Source organism: Corella eumyota, chromosome 2 (genome assembly GCF_963082875.1).
Source record: "Corella eumyota chromosome 2, kaCorEumy4.1, whole genome shotgun sequence".
Taxonomy (NCBI): domain Eukaryota; kingdom Metazoa; phylum Chordata; class Ascidiacea; order Phlebobranchia; family Corellidae; genus Corella; species Corella eumyota.
In genome coordinates this window covers 21,004,299-21,031,609 of record NC_137491.1, presented here as the reverse complement: position 1 = coordinate 21,031,609, position 27,311 = coordinate 21,004,299, and the positions used below count along the sequence as shown (strand labels likewise).

Genomic DNA, 27,311 nt, shown 5'->3' with positions numbered 1-27,311 from the left:
ATTAATAAAATTATCTTCAGATATCAAGTTATATATTTTACAGGTTTTCAATAGTTTAAATAATCTATTAAAAGATTTTGAATATTTTTTAAATGCATAAATTTTAAATAATATTTTAAAACAATCACAAAAATATTCTTAAAATGTACTTGTTATGTGGTTAAAAAAAGTAATAAAATAATAAATCAACCAATATGACATCACAAATATAAATACTGGCATTAAACAACAACCATTGTTGCCTGAAATATTTCCCTTTTTGTTTTAGCAATAATTGTCCACTTGTTGTTTGTGGGATCAAATACTTCAATGGAATTAACTGGATTACCCCTAAATAATAAAACAATAAACCAGAGTTTAATAAATTATACAAACTAAATATTTAGTTTAACTTACTCTTTATTCATGCCCCCAACAACATAAATCTTGCCATCTACAACTGAGGCACAGTGACCATATCGAGCCTTGTTTATTAGTGCAACTTCTGACCATGTATCACTAATAATGTTGTATTTGATCACTGATGAAACTGGACCAATGCCATCTCGAAATCCACCTAGAAAAAATATGTTTAAAATTTTTCAAATTTTTATTTGATTTAGATAAAAAAATTTCAATAAATAATAATTTTATTTTGTTTCCATTAAATTTAATAATTGTCTCTGTTAAAAAATAAATTTTAAGTTAAAGACGATTACAAAAAAAATTTAATAAATCTTGACACACCAGTAACAAATACGTAATCATTTAAAACTACATCTGCATGATTATTTACACCATGATTCATTGGAGAAAGAAGAGACCACTTTTGTTCATCAAAATCAAAACAATCTGATGAACTTAATCTATTATATTTATCATCAACTCCCCCGATTGCAAATAATTTACCTGAACATAAATATTTATTTTTTTACCGTTTTTATTGTATAATTTGTTTACCGCACCGTTTTTTTTAAATCTAAACCAAACTTATTAAAATTAAATATCTAATTAAATCGTTTGACATCCTTTTATTGATCGTTAACATAAATTTTTGCAATCAAAAAAACATTGAAATAATTTACATGAAATTTGTATGTTTACCTTTTACAGCAAGCAATACATGATCATATCGTGGAACAATCATGTCAGGAATATTTCCCCTTTTATTTGTCCTCACATCCAAGAATTCCCCACTTGATAAAAGAATATCATTTTCATCGTGCCCTCCAGTTGTGTAAATACAATCTAGAACAAAAATTACTAAGATTTAAAATACTTTACAAAAACCCTTAAAAAACTAAAAGATGTTTTAATTAAAAAAAACATTATTTAGTTTTTAAGTATATTTATTATTTTTATCTTTAAATATTATATTTATTCTAGACTCAAATTGTGTTAATAAAATCTATAACACATTAAAACTAAATAAATTTCAAAAATACAAGTTTAATTTCTTTTTCTTAAAAATGTAAAAGTTAATAAACCAACCATTTATGACAGCTGATGATGCAAACCACCGATCTTGTTTCATTGGACCTTCAACTTTCCATTGTGGATCTACTTCATCTAACTTTAAACTCTCAACAGAGGATTTACCCTGCCCTCCCATGATGAAAACTTGTTTGTTGACAACAGCAGATGAAGCTCCCCATCTTTCTTCATTTAATTCCTACAATTATACTTTATTTGAGTTCACATTAAATAGCTTAAAAAAAATATACTTTTACTTAATTTAAAAAAAAAATATTAGCAATTTTATTAAATATTTACAATTTGAACTAATCCCCCTGTTTAAAACAACAACTGTTAGCACAAGAAATTATAAAAAATTTAGACTCTTTAATTAAAATACAATCCAATATATTTAAAACTAACATACTGGCATTGGAGTCCATTGTTTTGTAACAGTGTTAAACCAAATAGCTTCCTTTTTATATTTAATTCCTCCCATAATAAGTAACTTTGCTGGATCTGCAATTTAAATGTTAAAAAAATGGTATTTAAGAAAAATAAAAAATAAAATAATACATTTAGGTAGAATATTTAAACAGTTTGATTTACCAACTAAAACCAAATTTTTCTAGTTTATGGTACATATAACTAAAATTAAAATCATAAATCTTATAAAGTTAGATTTAATATTATTCATTTATCCACAAAAAAATTTAACTAAAGTTTTATAAATAAATATTAGTTGACCTTTTTTTTCTGGTGGGGCAAAACTAATCAAAGCAGAGATAATTAAATGAGAACACTCCAAAGATTTCATTATTAAATCCTGCAAACAAGTTTGTACAAAATGTTATTTTTATTTTTTGTAAAATAACTTTATCCTCAATGTGAAAGGTCGACTCCACGACACACATAGAGTACTGTTAGTTACAATACAATATTTATAACTGAACTGACCTCTTTCATAACAACTTGTTGTAGAAATTCTTTGCCTAATTTAGCAAGATCAAGAGATTGAAACAATTGGTTGACATGTTTCTGTCGTTCATTGCTATCATGTTTTATCCAATTTATCATCGCATTGTAAATTATCTTCTCAGATGAAACCTGAAGTTGTGCATGTTATTAAGAATTTTAAATATAAAAATCAATTTTCTAGGTTTGTAACTCAACTTTGTTATTTTATAAACTACCAAAAAAATAATTTTCTTGCCTTTTTTTCTTTCAGTTTCAGAATAGAAATCAAATCCTCAAAATAAAGTTTGATAAATTCTTGCTTTGATGCAACCTTTTCAAAATTATCAGCAATCATTTTCTGGGCTCTTTGCTTTAAGTTTTCAAGGTTGTAGTAATTTCAAGGTTAAAACTATTAAAAATACCAATCTTACTGTTAATTTGTAGATAATCTGCTGCTTCCATAATTTCAAAGACATTTTCTTCAGTTATCAGGATTTTTGCAGTGTAGGCATAATCTAAAATAAGTTCCATAATTTCCGAGCTTATTCCTTGGATCTTTACAATGGGATTGTATTTCTCTCTCATCTGAAAAAGCATAAATCAGGTGGTCTAAACTTATATATTTGCTTGAAAAATAATTTTTTATAAAGCCACTATGCTTTCTAATAAAACTATTTTGTAATAGAACACATTTAACTACCTAACTGTATAAACTATTTGTTGTCATTTAAAGTTTTAAAATTGTTTTATTTTACCTCAGTTGTAAACATTGTTCCAAAGAAAACACAAAAAAATCCAAGAATGTTTTTGTGAGCAGAATGCTTCTTTGTTCCATCATTGATTATGACATCACAATAAACTTTGTCTTCTTTTCTATCCCTGACATAAAAAACAATAAATTATCTTTAAGCAACTTATTTTTCGGTTTTGATTGTTTTTTTTTTAATTTTAAATTCTACATTGATTAAAACTAGTTGTAGTTAACAAACCTGTTTAACTCTTCAAATATTTTATCAGTATGACCACTGTTAAATTCTTGAATTCGCACCATTTTCAACAAATTAACAATACACTAAATCATTAAAAATAAGTTGTTATTTTTGAGTCAAAAAAATTAAAATATAAGTAAAAACAACCCTAATAATATCACTGCTCTCATGTTGCAGCGCCCTTGAGTAAGACGCTAGAAACAATATAAACTTCTGCTAAGCCAGCACTTGATCAGCAGCATAATTACCAGGCAATTATAATCTATAAAATTCCAAACTGCTAAAATCAACTCGAGACTGGGTTAGGGTAATATTTGTTACTTAATGTTTAGGTCGCACATACAACTTTCCCACATCGAGGATAAAGATATATACAAAAATATATATATTTAAACTAAACAGTAAGTTTCAAAATATTACAAAAAATAGCCTGAAACTTAATAAAAAAACAAAGTGCCAGATTCTCATATTTACAAACATTAATTACAAACTAACTTTTTATTAGAAAACAGTTCTTTTTAGTTTAACTTATAATCCAAATAACAAACAAAACAACTACAACTTAACTTTAACTACACACATTCTCAAAAAAATATTTAAATAACATTTAAATAAACAAACATATTACCAGTTAGCCCGTTTATAAACTCTTTATATGAATTAATACTTTTTTTAAAAATTGCATAATTTGTTACAAACTTATAAATATTTAAATAATAATAAGTAAAAAGTTTAAATTATGAATTTCGATTGCCAAAAAAATTATTTTGCTGACCTGCAAAATTCGGGAAATTATGAGTCGGGGAATCACCGATGGAAAAAAGAATTTAAAAAAATATATAGACATCATAAATTTTAAATTAATAATGTTTACTTTTTCTTTATTATTCGTTGCTTACCTCCATAATTTAAATAATTATAATAAATAAAATTTTTTTATTACATTTATTAATTTAACAACATAATTATTAAAAAATATAAGTTTTTATTTTTTCTGTAATTTTTTTTGAAGAGAAGTGTTAAAAAAATTAAGATTTTTTTTCAAATCAACTTTTTTACCAATATCACACTAAAATACAACAACATGTCAATAGCGAGAATTAAACTTTAGGTATTTGGTTTCAAAAATATGTTTACTGTTTCACTGCCGTCAATCAAATGTCCCAAAAATATTTTTCAGAATATTTTTTTAAATGTTTAGAGTTTGATTTCATTAAGGTCAAATTTAAGATGCATTCAACTTGAAACAAAAACATAAGTGTGGCTGTTTCTTACTTAGGCAACGTCAAAGACTAATATGACAAGTTTGTGGACTTAATTTGTTCTTGTATTTTAATTTTGTTCTCGTACATTAGATTTATCTTTTATCAAGTAATAATATACTTTAAATGATGTGTAAATACTTTTAAACATTTTTTTTAAAGTTAATTTTTTAGATTTTATAATACTTTTTTTTTAGTTTATAAAATTAAAATATAAGACTTTAATATAGCCTACATGTTTAGCCTACAAACTCATGTTTAAAGTTTTGGTTTTATTCTTTAAAATTATTTCTTAGGTTTCGTCTTCCCATCCGTGACTGACCCATACCAATTTGTTGTCACAAACATGGGGACCTGTATGTTGGGTGGCTTTTACCCACAAGAACCTGAACCCAAGGAGGAAATGACCCCAATGCTGAGCAGATTAGCAAAAGTTTTTAAGAAAATGCCGTGGTACCGAAACTACGTTGAGCAGTTCTTGGATTCCTACTTCGGGAGGAGTAAAGTTTAGGTGGAGGTCGATTAAAATGATGTGGAAATACTTAACATGTAAAAATTAAAAAAAAAGAATAAATGTTATGTGGCAAAAATAATAACAAATTAATAAAGTTCAAATAATAATTTTAAAAAAATTTGATTTTAAATGTTGAATAAAAATATTTTCACCAAAAAAGTGTAAATAAATAAATGTTGTAAAACCAGTGAAAATGTGTTAAAGCAGTTTTTTAAAATTTAATCATAGAACATATTTAATAAATCCAAAGTTGTGAACTCAACTAAAATGTTTAAATACTTTAACCAAGTTTTTATTTTTGTTAACTTAGACATTATTTAAAAATATTTATTGAACATTTATAAGACTTTATTTTTAGTTAATAATCTAAAAAAAGAAAACGATTAGTTACCGCATTACTAAAAATGCAAAATATTGAATTAAAAAGCCTAATCAAATTAATTACATATTTTAAAAATTTACTCTAAAAATAAGACAAACTAAGTAACTGCGATTATATTCATAAAAGCTTTAATTGCAAATACAATAATAGTGTAGTGGTAATTACAATATAGGCTACATGTTATTCTAATATAATTTGTAAATAAAAATAATACAATATAAACTAAAAATTAAGTTTTGTTCATTGTAAAAATCTAAAAAAAATTGCGAATTCCTTTCAGAGTGTTTTTGTAATTTGAATAAGCCACATCAATATAATTAAACAACCACCATTTTTGCATCACTTATATTTCTTTCTATTCCAGCATCCAATGTCCATTCATTTTCCCAGGATTGAATTCTTCAATATAATTAACTAAGCGGACAGTGTTTAATGAATTATTGCAAACATCATATTTTTTAAAAATAAATCATAGAAAGTAACACAAATTAAACCTATGAAATTTACCAAAATAACATAAATTCAATGCAAATCAAAAATTCAAAAGACTAAATTAAAAAAATTACAAAGTAGTTATAAACATTGGTAATAATTTTAAACTAAAATCACACAAAATTTATAAAATTATATGAAAAAGAAAATATATAAAATTATATACAGATATCATGTTGTATATTTTTTTAAGGTTATATTAGTTAAATAACCAATAAAAATAATTTAATATAATTTTAAATGCGTACTTGAAAAAAGTATTAAAATATTAAATTAACCATTATGACATCACAAATATAAATATTGGTATTAAACAACAACCATTGTTGCATTATATATTCTCCTTTCTGTTTCAGCAATGATTGTCCACTTGTTGTTTGTGGGATCAAATACTTCAATGGAATTAACTGGACCACCTAAAAACCTAAATAATAAAACAATAAACCAGAGTTTAATAAATTATTACAAACTAAATATTTTGTTTAACTTACCCGTTACCCCTGCCCCCAACAACATAAATCTTGCCATCTACAACTGAGGCACAGTGACCACGTCGAGCTTTGTTCATTGGTGCAACTTCTGACCATGTATCACTAATAATGTTGTATTTGATCACTGATGAAACAACGTCATCTCGACATCCACCTAGAAAACATAGGTTTAAAATTTTTCAAATTTTAATTTGATTTGGATAAAAAAAATTTCAAAAAGTAGGAATTTTATTTTTATTTTCATTAAAATTATTATTTGTTTGTGTTAAAAAATAAATTTTAAGTTAAAGACGATTACAAAAAAAATTAAATTTACTAGAAATTTGACTCACCAGTAACTAATATGTGATCATCTAAAACTACAGCTGCATGATCACTTACATCATATATCATTGGGGATATAAGAGACCACTTTTGTTTATCAAAATCAAAACATTCTGATGAATTTAATTTTCCATCTTTATTATTCCTTCCCCCGATTGCAAATAATTTACCTGAACATAAATATTTAGAGTCTTTACCGTTTTTATTGTAAAATTTGTTTACCGCACCGTTTTTTAAATCTAAACCAAATTAATTAAAATTGAATATTTAATTAAATCGTTTGACATCTTTTTATTGATCGTTAATCTAAATTTTTGCAGTCGAAAAAACATTGAAATAATTTACATGAAATTTTGTATGTTTACCTTTTACAGCAAGTAATACATGTTCTCTACGTGGAACAATCATGTCAGGAATATTTCCTCTTTTATTTGTCCTCACATTCAAGAATTCCCCACTCGATAAAGTAAAGTCTTTTTTATCTCGGGCTCCGGTTGTGTAAATACAATCTAGAACAATAATTACTAAGATTTAAAATACTCTACAAAACAAAACCTTACAAAACCAAAGATGTTTTAATTAAAAAGACCATTAATTAGTTTTTAAGTATATTTTATTTTTTTACCTTAAAATATAATATTTATTGTAGACCCAAATTGTGTTAATAAAATCTATACCACTTTAAAACTAAATAAATTTCTAAAGTACAAGTTTAACTCATTTCTTTAAAATATGCAAAAGTTTAAAAACCAACCATTTATGACAGCTGATGATGCAAACCACCGATCTTGTTTCATTGGAGGTTCAACTTTCCATTGTGGATCTACTTCATCTAACTTTAAACTCTCAACAGAGGATTTACCCTGCCCTCCCATGATGAAAACTTGTTTGTTGACAACAGCAGATGAAGCTCCCCATCTTTCTTCATTTAATTCCTGCAATTATACTTTATTTGAGTTCACATTAAATAACTTAAAAAAAATTTATACTTTTACTTAATTTTAAGAAAAAAATATTAGCAATTTTATTAAATATTTACAATTTAAACTAATCTCCCTGTTTAAAACAACAACTGTTAGCACAAGAAATTATAAAACATTTAGACTCTTTAACTAAAAAACAATTCAATATATTTTAAACTAACTTACTGGCATTGAAGTCCATTGTTGGGTAACAGTGTTAAACAAAATAGCTTCGATTTCATAACAACTCCCTCCCATAATAAGTAACTTTGCTGGATCTGCAATTTAAATGTTAAAAAAATGTTATTTAAGAAAAATAAAAAAAATAATACATTTAGGTAGAATAATTAAACAGTTTGGTTTACCTTTTAACTAAAACAAATTTTTTTTCTAGTTTATGGTACATATAATTAAAATTAAAATCACAAATCGTATAAAGTTAGGTTTAATATTATTCATTCATCCTCAAAAAATTTAACTAAAATTTTATAAATAAATATTAGTTGACCTTTTTTTTCTGGTGGGGCAAAACTAATCAAAGCAGAGATAATTAAATGAGAACACTCCAAAGATTTCATTATCAAATCCTGCAAAAAAGTTTGTACAAAATGTTATTTTTATTTTTTGTAAAATAACTTCATCCTCAATGTAAAAGGTCGACTCCACGACACACATAGAGTACTGTCAGTTGCAATACAATATTAATAACTGAACTGACCTCTTTCATAACAACTTGTTGTAGAAATTCTCTGCCTAATTTAACAAGATCAAGAGATTGAAACAATTGGTTGACATGTTTCTGTCGTTCATTGCTGTCATGTTTTATCCAATTCATCATCGCATTGTAAATAATCTTCTCAGATGAAACCTGAAGTTGGTATTTATTTAAAGATTTAAAATATAAAATTTAATTTGTTAACGTTATTGCAGAACTTTATTTACTTTAAAAACTAAAAAAATATATTTCTTGCCTTTTTTTCTTTTAATTTTAGAATAGAAATCACATCTTCAAAACAAAGTTTGATAAATTCTTGCTTTGATGCAACTTTTTCAAAATTCTTAGCAATCATTTTCTGGGCTCCTTGCTTTAAGTTTTCAAGGTTGTATCTTTGAGAATAAGCCAGCATGGTTAAACAATTTTCAACATCAACAATGGTTTGCAGAAATCCTCCACAAAACTTGCGAAGTTCTAAATATATAATACGTTGTAATTTTAAGGTTAAAACTATAATATTATCAATCTTACTGTTAATTTGTAGATAATCCGCTGCTTCCATAATCTCAAAGACATTTTCTTCAGTTATCAGGATTTTTGCAGTGTAGGCATAATCTAAAATAAGTTCCATAATTTCCGAGCTTATTCCTTGAATCTTTACAATGGGATTGTATTTCTCTCTCATCTGTAAAAACATAAATCAAGTTGACTAAACTTATATATTTGCTTGAAACTTATTTATACTTTGTAAATAAAACACATTTGACTACTTTACTGTATAAACTTTTCGTCATTAAAAGTTTTAAAAATGTTTTATTTTACCTCAGTTGTAAACATTGTTCCAAAAAAAACACAAAAAAATCCGAGAATGTTTTTGTGAGCAGAATGCTTCTTTGTTCCATCATTGATTATGACATCACAATAATCTTTGTCTCCTTTTCTATCCCTGACATAAAAAACAACTCATTATCTTTAAGAAACATATTATAAACAATTTTTTAAACAATATTACATACTACATTAATTAAAACTGATTTTCAATTAACAAACCTGTTTAACTCTTCAAATATTTTATCAGTATGGCCACTGTTAAATTCTTGACTTCGAACCATTTTTAAACAATTTTATGCAACATTAAAAACAAACCTAAAACCTTGAAACAAAATTATTATGGGTAAAACTACAGTGATAAGAATATGATTAATATTTAAATAAAAAAAGTAAAAACATTGCATGCTTGAACTTATAAAAACAATAGATGTAAACTTAAAAACATAAAAATATCGTTTACCATAAGCAAAATGTACAATTGAACCAAAAGTCGTTTTTAAAAAAACAAATGGTTTAAATTACTTACAATAAAAAATTAAATTTAAATCACTTAGAAAACAAAAACTTGAAGCTAACCTTTTTTACTATAACCTACAAACTAAATTCAAAATAAAATAATACATCTTAACTAAAAAAAAATTTAAATGACAAAGTTTTTAATTTTTTCAAAAACATTAAAAAATTGATATTAAAAGCATTTTTTTTAAATCAAAAAGCAAATAGACTGATTAAAACTTTAAAAAAGTACTTTAATCAAACAACTTTTAACAAAAATAAGTGATTTAAAAAAAACAATAATTAACAAGCTACGACATCAAAAACAAAACCTTGAATATTAAACAACAACCACTGTAGCTTGGTAAATTTTTCTTTTGTTTTAGAAACAATTTTCCACTTTTTTACAGGATCAAATACTTCAATGGAATTACCGTATCACACCTAAATAATAAAAAATAAACATAAGTTAAATAAACTGTAGTAATAAACTTTTAACTTACTTCTTATTTCTGCCCCCCACAACATAAATCTTGCCATTTACAACTGAGGCACAGTGACCATATCGAGTGTCGTGCATGGGAGCAACCCATGACCAAGAATCAGTCAAAATACTATACATAATCACCGATGAAACTACACCAATGACAAACTGGTTTCCACCTTAATAAAACAACTTTTTTATAAAAAATTTCAATTTTATTTATATGTATACATTTGATGTAAAGTTTTAAACTACAAAACACTTAAATAAAAAAAACATGTTTTTTATATTAAATTTATAGTTGTAAATGGTCAGAAATTTTTTTTTTGCTAATTAAATTTTTAAATTTAAACCTACCAGTAACATATATGTAATCATTCAACACAACAGCAGAATGGCTATGTACACTCCATTTCATCGGAGAAATAAGAGACCATTTTCGTTCATGAAAATCAAAACATTCTGAAGAGCTTAAAATTTCATCCTTTTTATTTATTCCTCCAATTGCATATAATTTATCTAAATAAAATAAATTTAATTTTTTACTTATATTGCTTAAATTAAAGCATTAAAAAATTAAAAGGGAAGAATGAAAAACAAACAAATACAACATTAGAAAGTTGTACATTTGTTTACCTTTTGCAGCAAGTAGTACATGTTGATATCGTGGAACAATCATGTCAGGAATGTCCCCTCTTCCATGTGTCCTTAAAATTAAAAATTCTCCACTTGATAAAGTTAAATTCTTTTCATCTTGGCCTCCAGTTGTGTAAATACAATCTAGAATAATTGAAATCTTTTAAAGCAAAGTTTAAATTTTGTACTTAGTTACACTACACACTTTAAATAATGTAAAAAGCATACTGTTAAATACTATATATAGTAACTTAACCATTTAAAACAGCTGAGGATGCATTCCATCGAGCTTGATTCATCGGATGTTCAACTTTCCATAGTGGTTCTACTTCATCTAACTTTAAACTCTCAACCGAAGATTTATCATCCCCTCCCATGATAAAAACTTGTTTTAAAAGCACATGATGAAGCGCCCCATCTTTCTTCAATTAAAGTCTGCAAATAGTTAACATAACTTAATGTATTTCAGGTTACAGAAAAAATGTAATTTATTAAGCATAAAATTAACCCAGCAAAGCATACTAAAAAAGATACCATAATAAACTAAATAGTTGAATATTAATCTTTTTTAAACTTAAATACCCTTTTATTGCAAAAAATTGTTAGAAAAAGGCAAATTTAAAAAAAAAATAAATAAAAAAGAAATTTAAAACCAACATACTGGCATTTGAGTCCATTTTTTCGTAACAGAGTCAAACAAAACAACACCTTTCTTATTATCCAATCCTCCCATTATAATTACCTTTGTTGGAATTACAACTACAACATTATTTAATATCTATTTAAACTAGAAAATAAAACAGCAACAATTTTTTACTTCACATTGGTGCCTATTTTAAAATAAATCTAATTGAATTAAAAAAATATTTAAAAAACCTATATGTATACATAGATAACCTATAAGTATTAAAACAATAAAGCCTTTCTAGAAAAGCATTTAACAGAATTTACCTCTATCTTCTGGTGGTACAAAATTTACCAAAGTAGATAAAAGTAGTTGATTACATTCCAAAGATTCCATTATTAAATCCTACAAACTAGTATTTATCAATTAAATATATATATTTTAATATTAACATAAGTTATTTTAATATTAACATAAATTCTTTTCACATAAGCATGTTAAAATAAATTATAAATCAGTTACATTAACAAATTTTAAATCTTTGTATGCACTTATTTTACATTTCTTTTTTTCGCACTTTTTATGTGTCGAGTAAACAGGCTCATAAAATAACCTTGCAATAAAGTATTTATGACTGAACTGACCTCTTCCATTACAACTTGTTGTAGAAATTCTCTTTTAAATTTAAGAAGATCAAGAGATTGAAACAATTGGTTAACATGTTTCTGTCGTTCATTGCTGTCATGCTTTATCCAATTTATCATCGCATTGTAAACTATCTGCTCAGATGAAACCTGAAAATATTCAAGTTTTTAGTGATAAAAAAGAAAACTTTAAACTATGTTAATATAAATTTAGAATATATTATTTAGTTACCCTTTTTTCTTTCAGTTTTAAAATGAAAAGCAAATCCTCTAAACAAAGTTTTAAAAATTCTTGATTGGACGTAAGTTTTTCGAAATTTTCAGATATCAGCTTATTCCTTGGATCTTTACAATGGGATTGTATTTCTCTCTCATCTGTAAAAACATAAATCAAGTTGACTAAACTTATATATTTGCTTGAAACTTATTTATACTTTGTAAATAAAACACATTTGACTACTTTACTGTATAAACTTTTTGTCATTAAAAGTTTTAAAATGTTTTTTTATTTTACCTCAGTTGTAAACATTGTTCCAAAGAAAACACAGAAAAATCCAAGAATGTTTTTGTGAGCAGAATGCTCCTTTCTTCCATCATTAATTGTTACTTCACAATAATGTTTGTTTCCTTCTCTATCCCTGAAAAAAAATTACAATTAATAACCACAAATTTTAAAAATAATTCAAAAAAAATAACTTTATATAATTTAAATAAATAAAAATGTAAAAATAACAAACCTGTTTAACTCATCAAATATTTCATTAATGTGATCACCCTCAAATTCTTGACTTCGAACCATTTTTAAACAAATTTAAACAACATTAACAACAAACCTAAAACCTTGAAATAAAATTGTGGTTATTAAAACTATTAAAAAACATTACATGATACTAACGTAATTTAATATAAAACATAAAAAAAATGTACATAATAGATTTAAAATATTTTTTTTAAATGTAATATGATAAAAGCATTAAAGAAAAACTCAATAACTTTCTTTTTAAACATTAACTAAAATTACAAAGTATTAAATTTCAAATACTAATTTTAAGCAACAACTAAGTAACTAACATATTAATTTGTTAATAAAATTTAACACAAAAATGTTTTAACCAAAAAGTGTTTAAAAAAGTCAATTATTAAAACATAAAACATTTTTTAATTTAAGATCACTTTGCCATAAAAACTGACTATCACAATCATAACTTCAAAATTTTTTTTAAATATTTAAGTTAAAAATATAGGCTAACTATATATAATATATTTTTTACACAACCAGCATGGTGGCCTTAAATATTTCATTTTGTGTTTCAGCAATGATTTTCCACTTGTTGTTTATGGGATTAAATACTTCAATGGAATTAACTGGATTATTGTACCTGTACAGTAAAACAATAAATCAAAGCAAAATGTTTTGTTACTAAACTTTTAACCAAACCACATAACTGACCACGCTCTTCCCCCCACCACATAAATCTTGCCATTCACAACTGAGGCACAGTGCCCAAATCGAGCCTTGTTCATTGGTGCAGCTTCTGACCATGTATCATTAAAAAGGTTGTATTTAAACACTGATGAAACCGCGGTGCTATTATTATATCTCCCGCCTAAAATAAATTAAAAATATAAACACAGTGCAATATAATAAAATGTTTTATTTTTGTGCACAGCAATTTAAAGTACTGTAAGAAATTTATCCACACCTGTTACAAATATGTGATCATCCAAAACTACAGCAGCATGAAGACTGACATGATGTTTCAAAGAAGAAATAAGAAACCACTTTTGCTCATCAAAATTGTAGCATTCTGATGAGTTTAGTATCCCACCTTTACAACCCCCAATTGCAAATAATTTACCTGAACAAGTTAATTCTACCATTATATTTTGCACAAAAAATATCAATACAAGACTTTATTAAAATTAAGTTTCACTTTTATTTACATTTTGTAGCAAGTAATACATGACCGATGCGTGGAACAATCATGTCAGGGATATTTTCTCTTTTATTTGTCCTCACATCCAAGAATTCCCCACTTGATAAAGTTACATCTTTTTTGTTTCTACCTCCAGTTGTGTAAATACAATCTATCAATAAAACATTACACTTGAATCAAAATTACTTGAATGCAAATATTGACTTGAGTAACAATTAAAATTTCTTATGCACCCAGCATAATCGAATAAATTAGCATGCAATATAAACAATATCAAATGTATAAAACCTTTATTACAAAATGACGACTTTTAAACAAAAAAGTTTTTGCCAGTAACATATTATACTATAAAAAATATTTAACATATTTAACCTTTAGATATGCTGTACCCGTGTTATCTTAAAACACAATCTTGCGAAGCAAGTCATGTTAATAAAAGCATGAGTTTCTCAATTTGTTACATTAACTGTTTAATGCCTTATTTTCATTTTAGTTTCACAAAACACCCCTTCTATTCTATTTAAACAAGTGCAATAAACTAGGTTATGAAGTAAAAGCAGAAGTTAAACACACAATGCTTATAATCATATTTATTTAACCAACCATTTAAAAGAGCCGATGATGCACAGAATCGAACTTGACTCATCAGAGATTGGATTTTCCATTGTGGTTCTTTTTCATCTGATCTTAAACTCTCAACAGAAGATTTATTTTTTCCTCCCATGATAAAAACTTGTTTATTGACAACAGCAGATGAAGCTCCATACCTTCCTTCATTTAATTTCTGTAAACATATTGCTAAACAAAATAGATCCTTAAATGACAAAAATTTAATTACAATATTTTTAATTGTCAGAGTTATTTAAAAACTCAACTTTATAAAATGATAATTTGTTAAACAATAGGCTAACATGTTAACAAAGTTTAAGTTCTTAGAAGAACTGGCTATTACAGAAACTAGAAGAATAATTAACATTATTATTTAAGTTAAATAAATAAAAAACAAGATTTTTATAAAAACATAGTTTTATAACTTTGTTAATATTTTACTTAGACAAACAACTTACAGGCATCTGAGTCCATTGCTTTGTGATAGAGTCAAACAAAACAACATTTTTTCGATTTGGATTACTTCCTCCCTTTAGAAGTAACTTTGTTGAAACTGCAACTATGATACATAAAATTACAGTTAGTTAACAATCTTTTAAAAACAAATCAAACAACATTTATAATTTATACAAAATATTATTTAATATTCATAACTGAAATTAGCCATTTTATTTTTAGGTAGCTTATTTTAATAAAATTTAACCTTTTCTCTTTTGTGTAGGTAAATTGACCAAAGCAAAGATCATTGAATTAGAACAATCCAAAGATTTCATAATCAAATCCTAAATTAATAATAAATTTTGTTTTTAAAATTGCATAAATTTATACAAAAAATATATTAAAAAACACAGCATGTGAAGTTAAAAAAAAAAATTAATAATTTATTACTAAATATTCAATTTTTAAGCACATAGTCTAAATTTACTTTTGTATTAACCTCTTTTATTACAACTTGTCGCAAAAAATCTCTGCCTAATTTAAGAAGATCAAGAGATCGAAACAATTGGTTGACATGTTTCTGTCGTTCATTGCTGTCATGTTTTATCCAATTTACTATCGCATTGTAAACTATTTGCTCAGATGAAACCTGAAGGGAAACCATTAAATAAATAAAATATAAAATTCAATTTGTTAATTTGATTACAAAACTTTCACATTGCAAACTAAAAAATAAATGTTTTACCTTTTTTTCTTTTAATTTTAGAATAGAAAGCAAATCCTCGAAACAAAGTTTGATAAATTCTTGCTTTGATGCAACTCTTTCAAAGTTCTCTGCGAATATTTTCAGGACTCCTTGCTTTAAGTTTTCAAGGTTGTATCTTTGAGAATAAGCCAGCATGGTTACACAATTATCAACATCAACAATGGTTTGCAGAAATTCTCCACAAAACCTTTGAAGTTCTAAAATTACAAGAAGTAAAAGTTTTTTTTAAACTAATTTTAGTGATTTTATTTGTGTTAGAATAGTTAAAAAATTAATATAGAGTTTAACAAAAAAATCTTTCAATTTATTACTAATTTAAGTGGAAACGTTTTTATTAATCTTACTGTAAATTTGTAGACAATCAGCAGCTTCCAATATTGCAAAGACATTTTCCTCGGTTATCAGGATTTTTGCAGTGTAGGCATAATCTAAAATAAGTTCCATAATTTCCGAGCTTATTCCTTGGATTTTTAAAATGGTTATGTCTATTCCCTTAAACTACAAAAACACAAAAGCAAGTACTATTAACCAGAAAATATTATTTCATACAGTGATGCATGTATAGTTTGACAGTTAAAATGTTTTAATTACTATTTGTTTATAGTACATTACCTTAATCCTGTATTTTACTCATAAAGTTTTGATTAGAAACACTACAACATTTTTTACCCCAGTTGTAAACGTGGTTGCAAAAAAAACAGAAAAAAATCCAATAATGTTTTTGTGAGCAGAATGCTCCTTCTTTCCATCATTGATTGTTACATCACAATAATCTTTGTCTCCCTTTCTATCCCTAAAATTAATATTTAGAAATATTAACAATAATTTAAAAACAAATAACTCAGTTTTATTCAAATGAGTAACAATACCAAAGAATATAACAATATTATTATCTAACCTGTTTAACTCTTCAAATATTTCATTAAAGTGGGCACTTTGAAATTGTTGACTTCTCACCATTTTTAAACAAATTTATACAACATTAACAAACAAACCTAAAAACAAAATTAATAGTGGAACTACATCAAGAAACTCATATAATGTTTTTAAAGATACAGATAAAACACATAAACATATATATCATTCTTAATTAAACACAAAATAATTTCAAATAGTAACATAACAATTTTAATAAATATAAGAAGAAATTCAAGAAATTAAAAAAAATATCAGGTTAACTACGATTAAAGTGTGCTTATTTTAATTAGAAGTGTTTTATTTGGTTACAAATTCACATTCTGAAAATATTTTTTAAAAAATATTTAAAAAATTCAGAATTTTTGTTATCACAATTGAATTGTTTTTATCACACAACTACTAATGTTGCACCAAATATTTCCTTTCCTGTTTCAGCAATAATTGTCCACTTGTTGTTTGTGGAATCAAATACTTCAATGGACCCAATTGGTTTACTATACCTAAACATTAATACATTACAGAAAATTTTATTAAATTATTAGATACAAAATAAGTATGTACTTGGACCTTCCACCAACAACATAAATTCTGCCATCTACAACTGAAGCACAGTGACCCCAACGCACATTGTTCATAGGAACAACATCCGACCATGTATCAGTGGAAATGTTGTATTTGGCCACTAATGAAAGTTTTGGGTATCCATTATTAATACCACCTTAACAAAATAGATCATTTTGTATACATATATCATTTATATTTTTCATATAAATCATTATACTTACCAGTTACAAATATGTGATCATCCAAAACTACAGCTGCATGGTAACTTATCCCATAATTTATTGGAGAAACAAGAGACCACTTTTGTTCACTAAAATCAAAACATTCTGATGAATTTAATCCTTCATTATTACTATTCCATCCCCCGATTGCAAATAATTTACCTTAACAAAAGAGAATAGAATATTTTAAGCATAGGTTTATAATATCATTAAAAACATAATTTTTAAATTACTGATTTATTTTAACTAAATCAGCAACAGTACAAATTCTTGTTTTGCTGTTTGAATCTCTTATTAAATTTGGCATCTTGGATTGCCCAACCTTTGTGTAATTATTTAGTGTTTAGTTTGAATGTTTTTTATTAGTGTGTTTTATAATGTTAACTGATTTCTGTAAACAATTATTATTTAACTTTTGTGATTCTATTTAAACTAAATTGTTGTTATAATTGATTGATAGGATTAAAAATAAAAACCTGAATTGCAACTAAACTATCATAACAATAATAAAATGTTAATATTTTTGCATGAACCCTTAAGCATGCTGTAAACAGCTAAACACATTTCAAGTAAGCTGAAAATAGTGTTTTGTGAACACGGTGGTGTTGCTTAGGTTTGCAAAAACAATAAATGTTAAAAAGTGTGTTAGAAAATTTTTTTTTTGTCAAACAATTATTGTTTAATTGTTTAATTAAAAGACAATATTAAACCAAATTTGTATCTAAAAACCAAAAAGACAACATTTAAACCAAATTTTTATCTAACTTAGTTAAATTTTTGATAAGCACAATCGAAGTCCAACTTAATATTTAATAACTGGCCAAAAAGTATATATATATAAACCTAAACAATATTACCACTTGCAGCAAGTAGTGCATGACTTTTTCGTGGAACAATCATGTCAGGAATATTTCCCCTTTTATTTGTCCTCACATCCAAGAATTCCCCACTTGATAAAATTTTATTATTTTCATCTTGGCCTCCTGTTGTGTAAATACCATCTAAAATAATTTAAAAAAATACGGTGTTAAGTTCAACAAAAAAATTTAACTTTATTAAGTTAGGAAGTACTACAAGAAAGTTATAACCAAATGAACCATTTATAACAGCTGATGATGCACAAAACCGAGTTTGATTCATTGGACCTTCAACTTTCCATCGTTGTACTACATCATTAAACATTAAACTTTCAACAGAAGATTTGTTATTCCCTCCCATGATATAAACCTGGTTGTTAACAACAGCAGATGAAGATCCGAACCTTTCTTCATTTAATGCTTCATCATAGAAGCACTTGATAGTATTAAAATTTTGTAAAAAAATTTTGTAAAAAAATTATTTTTTTTATATTATTATTCACTAGTATTATGCCATCTAAAACCAACTCACCGGCATTTTACTCCATTTTTTTGTAACAGAATGAAACAAGGCTACACTTTTTTCAAAACCTTCACCCCCCATTACAAGAAACTTTGTTGAAACTAATTTTTAAATAATAGTAAGGCTTAATGATTTATTTTACTTACCAATTAAAAAATAGTATGTTAATTTAGCTTCTTTTTAGCATGTTAAACTTAATTATAAAACATTATACTAACTTAAACCATCAGAGGGGAAAATTTTAATTTGTGGAGCGGAATAAAGCAACACAGAAACTATAAAGTTAGAACATTCCAATGAATCCATTATCAAACTCTGAAATCGAAAAAGTTTTAAAAATCATTAAATAAAGTAAAGTAAAATGCACACTTAATTAAGTAAATTTGATGATTATAAAATTATTTTATTATTTTATTCTTTTTAAATAATTTAAGTTGTATTTTATTTAACAAATTACCAAAGTGACATGGGTTAAAAAATATTGCATAATTGAGTTATACTAGAAAATTTAAATTTTTTATATTTCAAATAAACTTAGTTTTAAAAATGATTAAAAAACTCAAAAGACCTCTTTGACAATAACTTGTTGTAAAAATTTTTTGTCAAATTTAAGAAGATCAAGAGATTGAAACAACTGGTTAACATGTTTCTGTCGTTCATTCCTGTCATGTTTTATCCAATTTATCATCGCATTGTAAATGACCTTCTCTGATGAAACCTTAAGTTAGTAAATATTTAAAATATAAAAACAATTTGTTAATTTTATTACAAAACTTTATTTATTTTAAAAACAACAGAAAAAAATCCTTCCTACCTTTTTTTCTTTCAGTTTCAGAATAGAAAGTAAATCCTCGAAACAAAGTTTGATGAATTCTTGCTTTGATGCAACCTTTTCAAAATTTTCAACAATCATTTTCTGGGCTCCTTGCTTTAAGTTTTCAAGGTTGTATCTTTGAGAATGAGCCAGCATGGTTAAACAATTCTCAACATCAACCATGGTTTGCAGAAATCCTCCACAAAACTTGCGAAGTTCTAAATAAATAATATGTTGTAAATTTAATGTTAAAACTATAATATTAATCTTACCATTGATCTGTAGATAATCTGCTGCTTCCATAATTTCAAAGACATTTTCTTCAGTTATCAGGATTTTGGCAGTGTAGGCATAATCTAAAATAAGTTCCATAATTTCCGAGCTTATTCCTTGGATCTTTACAATGGGATTGTATTTCTCTCTCATCTGAAAAAGCATAAATCAGGTGGTCTAAACTAATATATTTGCTTGAAACTTTTTTTTTTATAAAGCCACTATGCTTTCTAATAAAACTATTTTGTAATAAAACACATTTGACTACTTTACTGTATAAACTATTTGTCATTGAAAGTTTTTAAAATGTTTTATTTTACCTCAGTTGTAAACATTGTTCCAAAGAAAACACAGAAAAATCCGAGAATGTTTTTGTGAGCAGAATGCTTCTTTGTTCCATCATTGATTATGACATCACAATAAACTTTGTCTTCTTTTCTATCCCTGACATAAAAAAACAATAAATTATCTTTAAGCAACTTATTTTTCGGTTTTGATTGTTTTTTTTTAAATTTTAAATTCTACATTGATTAAAACTAGTTGTAGTTAACAAACCTGTTTAACTCTTCAAATATTTTATCAGTATGACCACTGTTAAATTCTTGACTTCGCACCATTTTCAACAAATTAACAATACACTAAATCATTAAAAATAAGTTGTTATTTTTGAGTCAAAAAAATTAAAATATAAGTAACAATGTAATTAAAATAACCCTAATAATATCACTGCCCTCATGTTGCAGCGCCCTTGAGTAAGACGCTAGAAACAGTATAAACTTCTGCTAAGCCAGCACTTGATCAGCAGCATAATTACCAGGCAATTATAATCTATAAAATTCCAAACTGCCAAAGTCAACTCGAGACTGGGTTAGGGTAATATTTGTTACTTAATGTTTAGGTCGCACATACAACTTTTCCACATCGAGGATAAAGATATATACAAAAATATATATATTTAAACTAAACAGTAAGTTTTAAAATATTACAAAAAATAGCCTGAAACTTAATAAAAAAACAAAGTGCCAGATTCTCATATTTACAAACATTAAATACAAACTAACTTTTTATTAAAAAACAGTTCTTTTTAGTTTAACTTATAATCCAAATAACAAACAAAACAATTACAACTTAACTTTAACTACACACTTTCTTAAAAAAATATATAAATAACATTTAAATAAACAAACATATTAGCAGTTAGCCCGTCTATAAACTCTTTATATAAATTATCTTTTTTTTAAAAAAAGTTTAAATTATGAATTTCGATTGCCAAAAAAATTATTTTGCAGACCCTGCAAAAACTCGTATAAAATACCCCGGGCCTTATTTAAACACCCCGGGCCTTATTTAAACACCCCGGGCATCATATAAACATCCCGGGCCTCATATAAACACCCCGGGCCTCATATAAACTTGTATAAAACACCCCGGGCCTTATTTAAACACCCCGGGCCTAATATAAACACCCCGGGCTTCATAAATACTCGTATAAAACACCCCGGGCCTTATTTAAACACCCCGGGCCTCATATAAACACCCCGGGATTCATAAAAACTCTTATAAAAAACCCCGGGCCTTATTTAAACACTCCCGGGCCTCATATAAACACCCCGAGCTTCATATAAACTCGTATAAACCGATCTGGACTAATATTAATAGCCCGAGCCTCATATAAACACCATGGGACTTGAATAAATACCACCGAAGCTCTTGGACTCACCCCGGGCTTCCCGCGCCCACCCCGGTCCTCCCGGGCCTACCCCGGGCCTACCCCGGGCCCCCCAGGCCTACCCCGGGCCCCCCGGGCCTACCCCGGGCCCCCCGGGCCTCCCGGGCGTATTTTAGTACGACCCCAAAATTCGGGAAATTATGAGTCGGGGAATCACCGATGGAAAATGAATTTTAAAAAACATATAGACATCATAAATTTTAAATTAATAATGTTTACTTTTCTTTATTATTCGTTGCTTACCTCTATAATTTAAATAATTTTAATAAATACAAATTTTTTATTACATTTATTAATTTAACAACATAATTATTAAAAAATATAAATTTTTATTTTTTCTGTAATTTTTTTTGAAGAGAAGTGTTTAAAAAAAAAAATTGATGTGTAAATATTTTTAAACAGATATTTTTTTTTTTTTTAAAGTTAATATTTTAGATTTTATAATACTTTTTTTTAGTTTATAAAATTAAAATATAAGACTTTACTATAGCCTACTTGTTTAGCCTACAAACTCATGTTTTAAGTTTTGGTTTTATTCTTTAAAATTATTTCTTAGGTTTCGTATTCCCCCCTGTGACTGACCCATACCAGTTTGTTGTCACAAACATGGGAACCTGTATGTTGGGTGGCTTTTACCCACAAGAACCTGAACCCAAAGAAGAAATGACCTCAATGCTGACTAGATTGGCAAAAGTTTTTAAGAAAATGCCGTGGTACCGAAACAACGTTGAGCAATTCTTTGATTCCTACTTCGGGAGGACTAAAGTTTAGGTGGAGGTTGATTAAAATAATGTGGAAATACTTAACATGTAAAATTTAAAAAAAGTATAAATGTTATGTGACAAAAAGTAATTAAAAATTAATAAAGTTCAAATAATAATTTAAAAAAAAAAAATAAATTTTAAATATTGATTAAAAATATTTCACCCAAAAAGTGTAAATAAATAAATGTTGTAAAACCAGTGAAAATGTGTTAAAGCATTTTTTTTAAATTAATCATAGAACTAATTTAATAAATCCAAAGTTGTGAACTTAACTAAAATGTTTAAATACTTTAACCAAGTTTTTATTTTTTTAACTTGGGTATTATTTAACAATATTTAAGACTTTATTTTTAGTTAATAATCTAAAAAAAAAGAAAATGATTAGTTACCGCGTTACTAAAAATGCAAAATATTAACTGCGATTATATTCATAAAAGCTTTAATTGCATATACAATAGTAGTGTAGTGATAGAAATTACAATATAGGCTATATGTTAATTAAATATACTGTATATAAAAATAAGACAAACTAAGTAACTGCGATTATATTCATAAAAGCTTTAATTGCATATACAATAGTAGTGTAGTGGTAATTACAATATAGGCTAATGTTAATTAAATATACTGTAAATAAAAATAATACAATGTAAACTAAAAATCTAAAAAAAATGCGAATTCCTTTTAGAGTGTTTTTGTGATTTGAATAAACCACATCAATATAATCAAACAACCACCATTTTTGCATCACTTATATTCCTTTCTATTCCAGCACCCAATGTCCATTCATTTTTCCCAGGATTGAATTCTTCAATATAATTAACTAAGCAGATAGGGTTTAATGAATTATTGCAAACATCATATTTTTTAAAAGGAATCATGGAAAGGAACACAAATTAAAACCATAAAATTTACCAAAATAAAATAAATTTAATTTAAATCAAAAATTCAAAAGACTAAATTAAAAAAATTACAAAGTAGTTACAAACATTGGTAATAATTTTGAACCAAAATCACACGAACTTTTTAAATTATATGAAAAAGAAAATCTATAAAATTATATACAGATATCATGTTATGTATTTTTAAGGTTATATTAGTTTAAAAATCAATAAAAATAATTAAATATAATTTTAAATGCGTACTTGAAAAAAGTATTAAAATAATAAATTAACTATTATGACATCACAAATATAAATATTGGCATTAAACAACAACCATTGTTGCTGCATTTATTTCCCTTCTTGTTTCAGCAATGATTGTCCACTTGTTGTTCGTGGGATCAAATACTTCAATGGAATTAACTAGACCCCTAAATAATAAAACAATTAACCAGAGTTTACTAAATTATTACAAACTAAATATTTAGTTTAACTTACTCTTTATCCCAGCCCCCAACAACATAAATCTTGCCATCTACAACTGAGGCACAGTGATCACATCGAGCCTTGTTCATTGGTGTAACTTTTAACCATGTATCAGTAATAATGTTGTATTTGATGACTGATGAAATTGCACTAAAGCCATTTTGACAGCCACCTAGAAAAAATATGTTTAAAATTTTTCAAATTTAATTTGATTTAGGTAAAAAAATTTCAAAAAGTAATATTTTTATTTTTATTTCTATTAAATTTAATAATTGATTTTGTTAAAAAAAAAATTTTAAGTTAAAGATGATTACAAAAAAATTTTCTTAAAATTTGACTCACCAGTAACTAATATGTGATTATCCAAAACTACAGCTGCATGATCACTTACATCATATTTCATTGGAGAAATAAGAGACCAATTTTGTTCATCAAAATCAAAACATTCTGATGAACTTAAACCTTCATCTTTATCATTACATCCCCCGATTGCAAATAATTTACCTGAACATAAATATTTGCAGTCTTTACCGTTTTTATTGTATAATTTGTTTACCGCACTGTTTTTTTAAATGTAAACCAAACTTATTAAAATTAAATATCTAATTAAATCGTTTGACATCTTTTTATTGATCGTTAATTTAAATTTTTGCAGTCGAAAAAACATTAAAATAATTTACATGAAATTTGTATGTTTACCTTTTACAGCAAGCAATACATGGTCTTCACGTGGAACAATCATGTCAGGAATATTTCCTCTTCTATTTGTCCTAACATCCAAGAATTCCCCACTTGATAAAATTTGATTATTTTCATCCCGGCCTCCAGTTGTGTAAATACAATCTAGAACAATAATTACTAAGATTTAAAATACTCTACAAAACAAAACCTTACAAAACCAAAAAATGTTTTAGTTAAAAAAATCATAATTTAGTATTTAAGTATATTTTATTTTTTTACCTTAAAATATAATATTTATTCTAGACCCTAAATGTGTTAATAAAATCTATACCACTTTAAAACTAAATAAATTTCTAAAATACAAGTTTTATTTCTTTTTCTTAAAAATGTAAAAGTTTATAAACCAACCATTTATAACAGCTGATGATGCATACCACCGATCTTGTATCATTGGACTTTTAACTTTCCATTGTGGATCTACTTCATCTAACTTTAAACTCTCAACACAGGATTTAAACACCCCTCCCATGATGAAAACTTGTTTGTTGACAACAGCAGATGAAGCTCCCCACCTTTCTTCATTTAATTCCTGTAAATACATTTCAAAAATTCTATTAAAAAATATTAGCAATTTTATTAAATATTTACAACTTAAACTAATCCCCCTGTTTAAAACAACAACTGTTAGCACAAGAAATTATAAAACATTTAGACTCCTTAATTAAAATACAATCCAATATATTTAAAACTAACTTACTGGCATTGAAGTCCATTGTTTGGTAACAGTGTCAAACAAAATAGCCTCCTTTTTATAACTATCCCCTCCCATAATAAGTAACTTTGCTGGATCTGCAATTTCAATGTTAAAAAAATGTTATTTAAGAAAAATAAAAAAAAAAAATAAAACATTTAGGTAGAATAATTAAACGGTTTGGTTTACTTTTTAACTAAAACAAAATTTTTTTCTAGTTTATGGTACATATAATTAAAATTAAATCACAAATCTTATAAAGTTAGATTTAATATTTTTTATTCCTCCACAAAAATATTTAACTAAAGTTTTATAAATAAATATTAGTTGACCTTTTTTTTCTGGTGGGGCAAAATTAACCAAAGCAAAAAGAAGTAAATGAGAACATTCCATAGATTTCATTATCAAATCCTGCAAACAAGTTTGTACCAAGTGTTATTTGAATATTAACATTTTAAATCTTTTAATAAAATATTTTTAACTGAACTGACCTCTTTCATTACAACTTGTTGTAGAAATTCTCTGCCTAATTTAAGAAGATCAAGAGATTGAAACAATTGGTTGACATGTTTCTGTCGTTCATTGCTGTCATGTTTTATCCAATTCATCATCGCATTGTAAACTATCTGCTCAGATGAAACCTGAAGTTGTGTATATTATTAAGAATTTTAAATATAAAAATCAATTTGCTAGGTTTGTAACTGAACTTTGCTATTTTAAAATCTACCAAAAAAATAATTTTCTTGCCTTTTTTTCATTCAGTTTCAGAATAGAAAGCAAATCCTCGAAACAAAGTTTGATGAATTCTTGCTTTGATGCAACCTTTTCAAAATTCTCAGCAATCATTTTCTGGGCTCCTTGCTTTAAGTTTTCTAGGTTGTATCTTTGAGAATAAGCCAGCATGGTTAAACAATTCTCAACATCAACAATGGTTTGCAGAAATCCTTCACAAAACTTGCGAAGTTCTAAATATATAATACGTTGTAATTTTAAGGTTAAAACTATAATATTATCAATCTTACTGTTAATTTGTAGATAATCTGCTGCTTCCATAATCTCAAAGACATTTTCTTCAGTTATCAGGATTTTTGCAGTGTAGGCATAATCTAAAATAAGTTCCATAATTTCCGAGCTTATTCCTTGGATCTTTACAATGGGATTGTATTTCTCTCTCATCTGTAAAAGCATAAATCAAGTTGACTAAACTAATATATTTGCTTGAAAATTATTTATTATAAAGACACTATAATTTCTAACAAAAGTATTTTCTTAATAAAACACATTTAATTATCATGTTATATTAGTTAACTATCATTAGAAGTTTTTAAAATGTTGTATTATACCTCAGTTGTGAACATTGTTCCAAAGAAAACACAGAAAAATCCAAGAATGTTTTTGTGAGCATAATGCTCCTTCTTTCCATCATTGATTATGACATCACAATAAACTTTGTCTTCTTTTCTATCCCTGACAAAAAAACAATAAATTATGTTTAGGCAAATTATTTTTCAATTTTGATTGTTTTTTTTAACAATTTTAAATTCTACATTGATTAAAACTAGTTGTAGTTAACAAACCTGTTTAAATCTTCAAATATTTTATCAGTATGGCCACTGTTAAATTCTTGACTTCGAACCATTTTTAAACAAGTTTAAACAACATTAACAACAAACCTAAAACCTTAAAACAAAATTATGGTTAGTAAAACTACAGTGGTTAGAGATGCAAAAAATAAATACATTAGAAATTAAATTATGTTAATGAAAAAAAAAGATGACACATTTAATTTATAAAATAGTCCTAATTTAAAAACATAAATTCAATGCAAATAATATTTTAAAAGAATCCATTAGAAAAAAAAATAC

The 27,311-nt window shown here is 26.0% G+C and overlaps 3 protein-coding genes across 3 annotated transcripts; all 3 read right to left on the bottom strand.

Moving 5' to 3' along the window:
• Positions 1-154: 154 nt before the first annotated feature.
• Positions 155-27,308, bottom strand: LOC145741890 (kelch-like protein 12). The gene is made up of 12 exons (XM_082559568.1): positions 27,024-27,308; positions 26,790-26,913; positions 26,469-26,622; positions 19,885-20,102; positions 2,392-2,541; positions 2,182-2,260; positions 1,862-1,953; positions 1,471-1,651; positions 1,084-1,227; positions 727-888; positions 397-556; positions 155-330 (listed from the first exon to the last, which is right to left on the bottom strand). The coding sequence occupies exons 1-12, from the start codon at positions 27,083-27,085 to the stop codon at positions 222-224; spliced, it is 1,635 nt and encodes a 544-aa protein (XP_082415694.1). The 5' UTR covers positions 27,086-27,308; the 3' UTR covers positions 155-221.
• Positions 2,764-3,442, bottom strand: LOC145744027 (kelch-like protein 12). The gene is made up of 3 exons (XM_082562118.1): positions 3,381-3,442; positions 3,147-3,270; positions 2,764-2,976 (listed from the first exon to the last, which is right to left on the bottom strand). Exons 1-3 carry the CDS (start codon positions 3,440-3,442, stop codon positions 2,764-2,766), a joined length of 399 nt encoding a protein of 132 aa, XP_082418244.1.
• Positions 23,102-25,850, bottom strand: LOC145741893 (uncharacterized). The gene is made up of 7 exons (XM_082559571.1): positions 25,779-25,850; positions 25,453-25,544; positions 25,104-25,284; positions 24,714-24,857; positions 24,357-24,518; positions 24,027-24,186; positions 23,102-23,959 (listed from the first exon to the last, which is right to left on the bottom strand). The coding sequence occupies exons 1-7, from the start codon at positions 25,846-25,848 to the stop codon at positions 23,854-23,856; spliced, it is 915 nt and encodes a 304-aa protein (XP_082415697.1). The 5' UTR covers positions 25,849-25,850; the 3' UTR covers positions 23,102-23,853.
• Positions 27,309-27,311: the final 3 nt, after the last annotated feature.

Bases quoted from the DNA above. Each gene is read 5' to 3' on its own strand.
- LOC145741890 (XM_082559568.1), bottom strand. From the start codon at position 27,085: ATGGTTCGAAGTCAAGAATTTAACAGTGGCCATACTGATAAAATATTT. The intron at 2,542-19,884 runs GTAGGAAGGATT...GCACAACTTCAG, and splicing joins TGAAACTGAAAGAAAAAAAG to GTTTCATCTGAGAAGATAAT. The intron at 2,261-2,391 runs GTCAGTTCAGTT...ACTTGTTTGCAG, and splicing joins AACAAGTTGTTATGAAAGAG to GATTTAATAATGAAATCTTT.
- LOC145744027 (XM_082562118.1), bottom strand. From the start codon at position 3,442: ATGGTGCGAATTCAAGAATTTAACAGTGGTCATACTGATAAAATATTT. The intron at 3,271-3,380 runs GTTTGTTAACTA...TTTTTATGTCAG, and splicing joins ATATTTGAAGAGTTAAACAG to GGATAGAAAAGAAGACAAAG. The intron at 2,977-3,146 runs GTAAAATAAAAC...ATGCTTTTTCAG, and splicing joins GAACAATGTTTACAACTGAG to ATGAGAGAGAAATACAATCC.
- LOC145741893 (XM_082559571.1), bottom strand. From the start codon at position 25,848: ATGAAATCTATGGAATGTTCTCATTTACTTCTTTTTGCTTTGGTTAAT. The intron at 24,519-24,713 runs GTAAACATACAA...ATTTATGTTCAG, and splicing joins TGTATTGCTTGCTGTAAAAG to GTAAATTATTTGCAATCGGG. The intron at 24,187-24,356 runs GTGAGTCAAATT...TATTTTTTCTAG, and splicing joins TAATCACATATTAGTTACTG to GTGGCTGTCAAAATGGCTTT.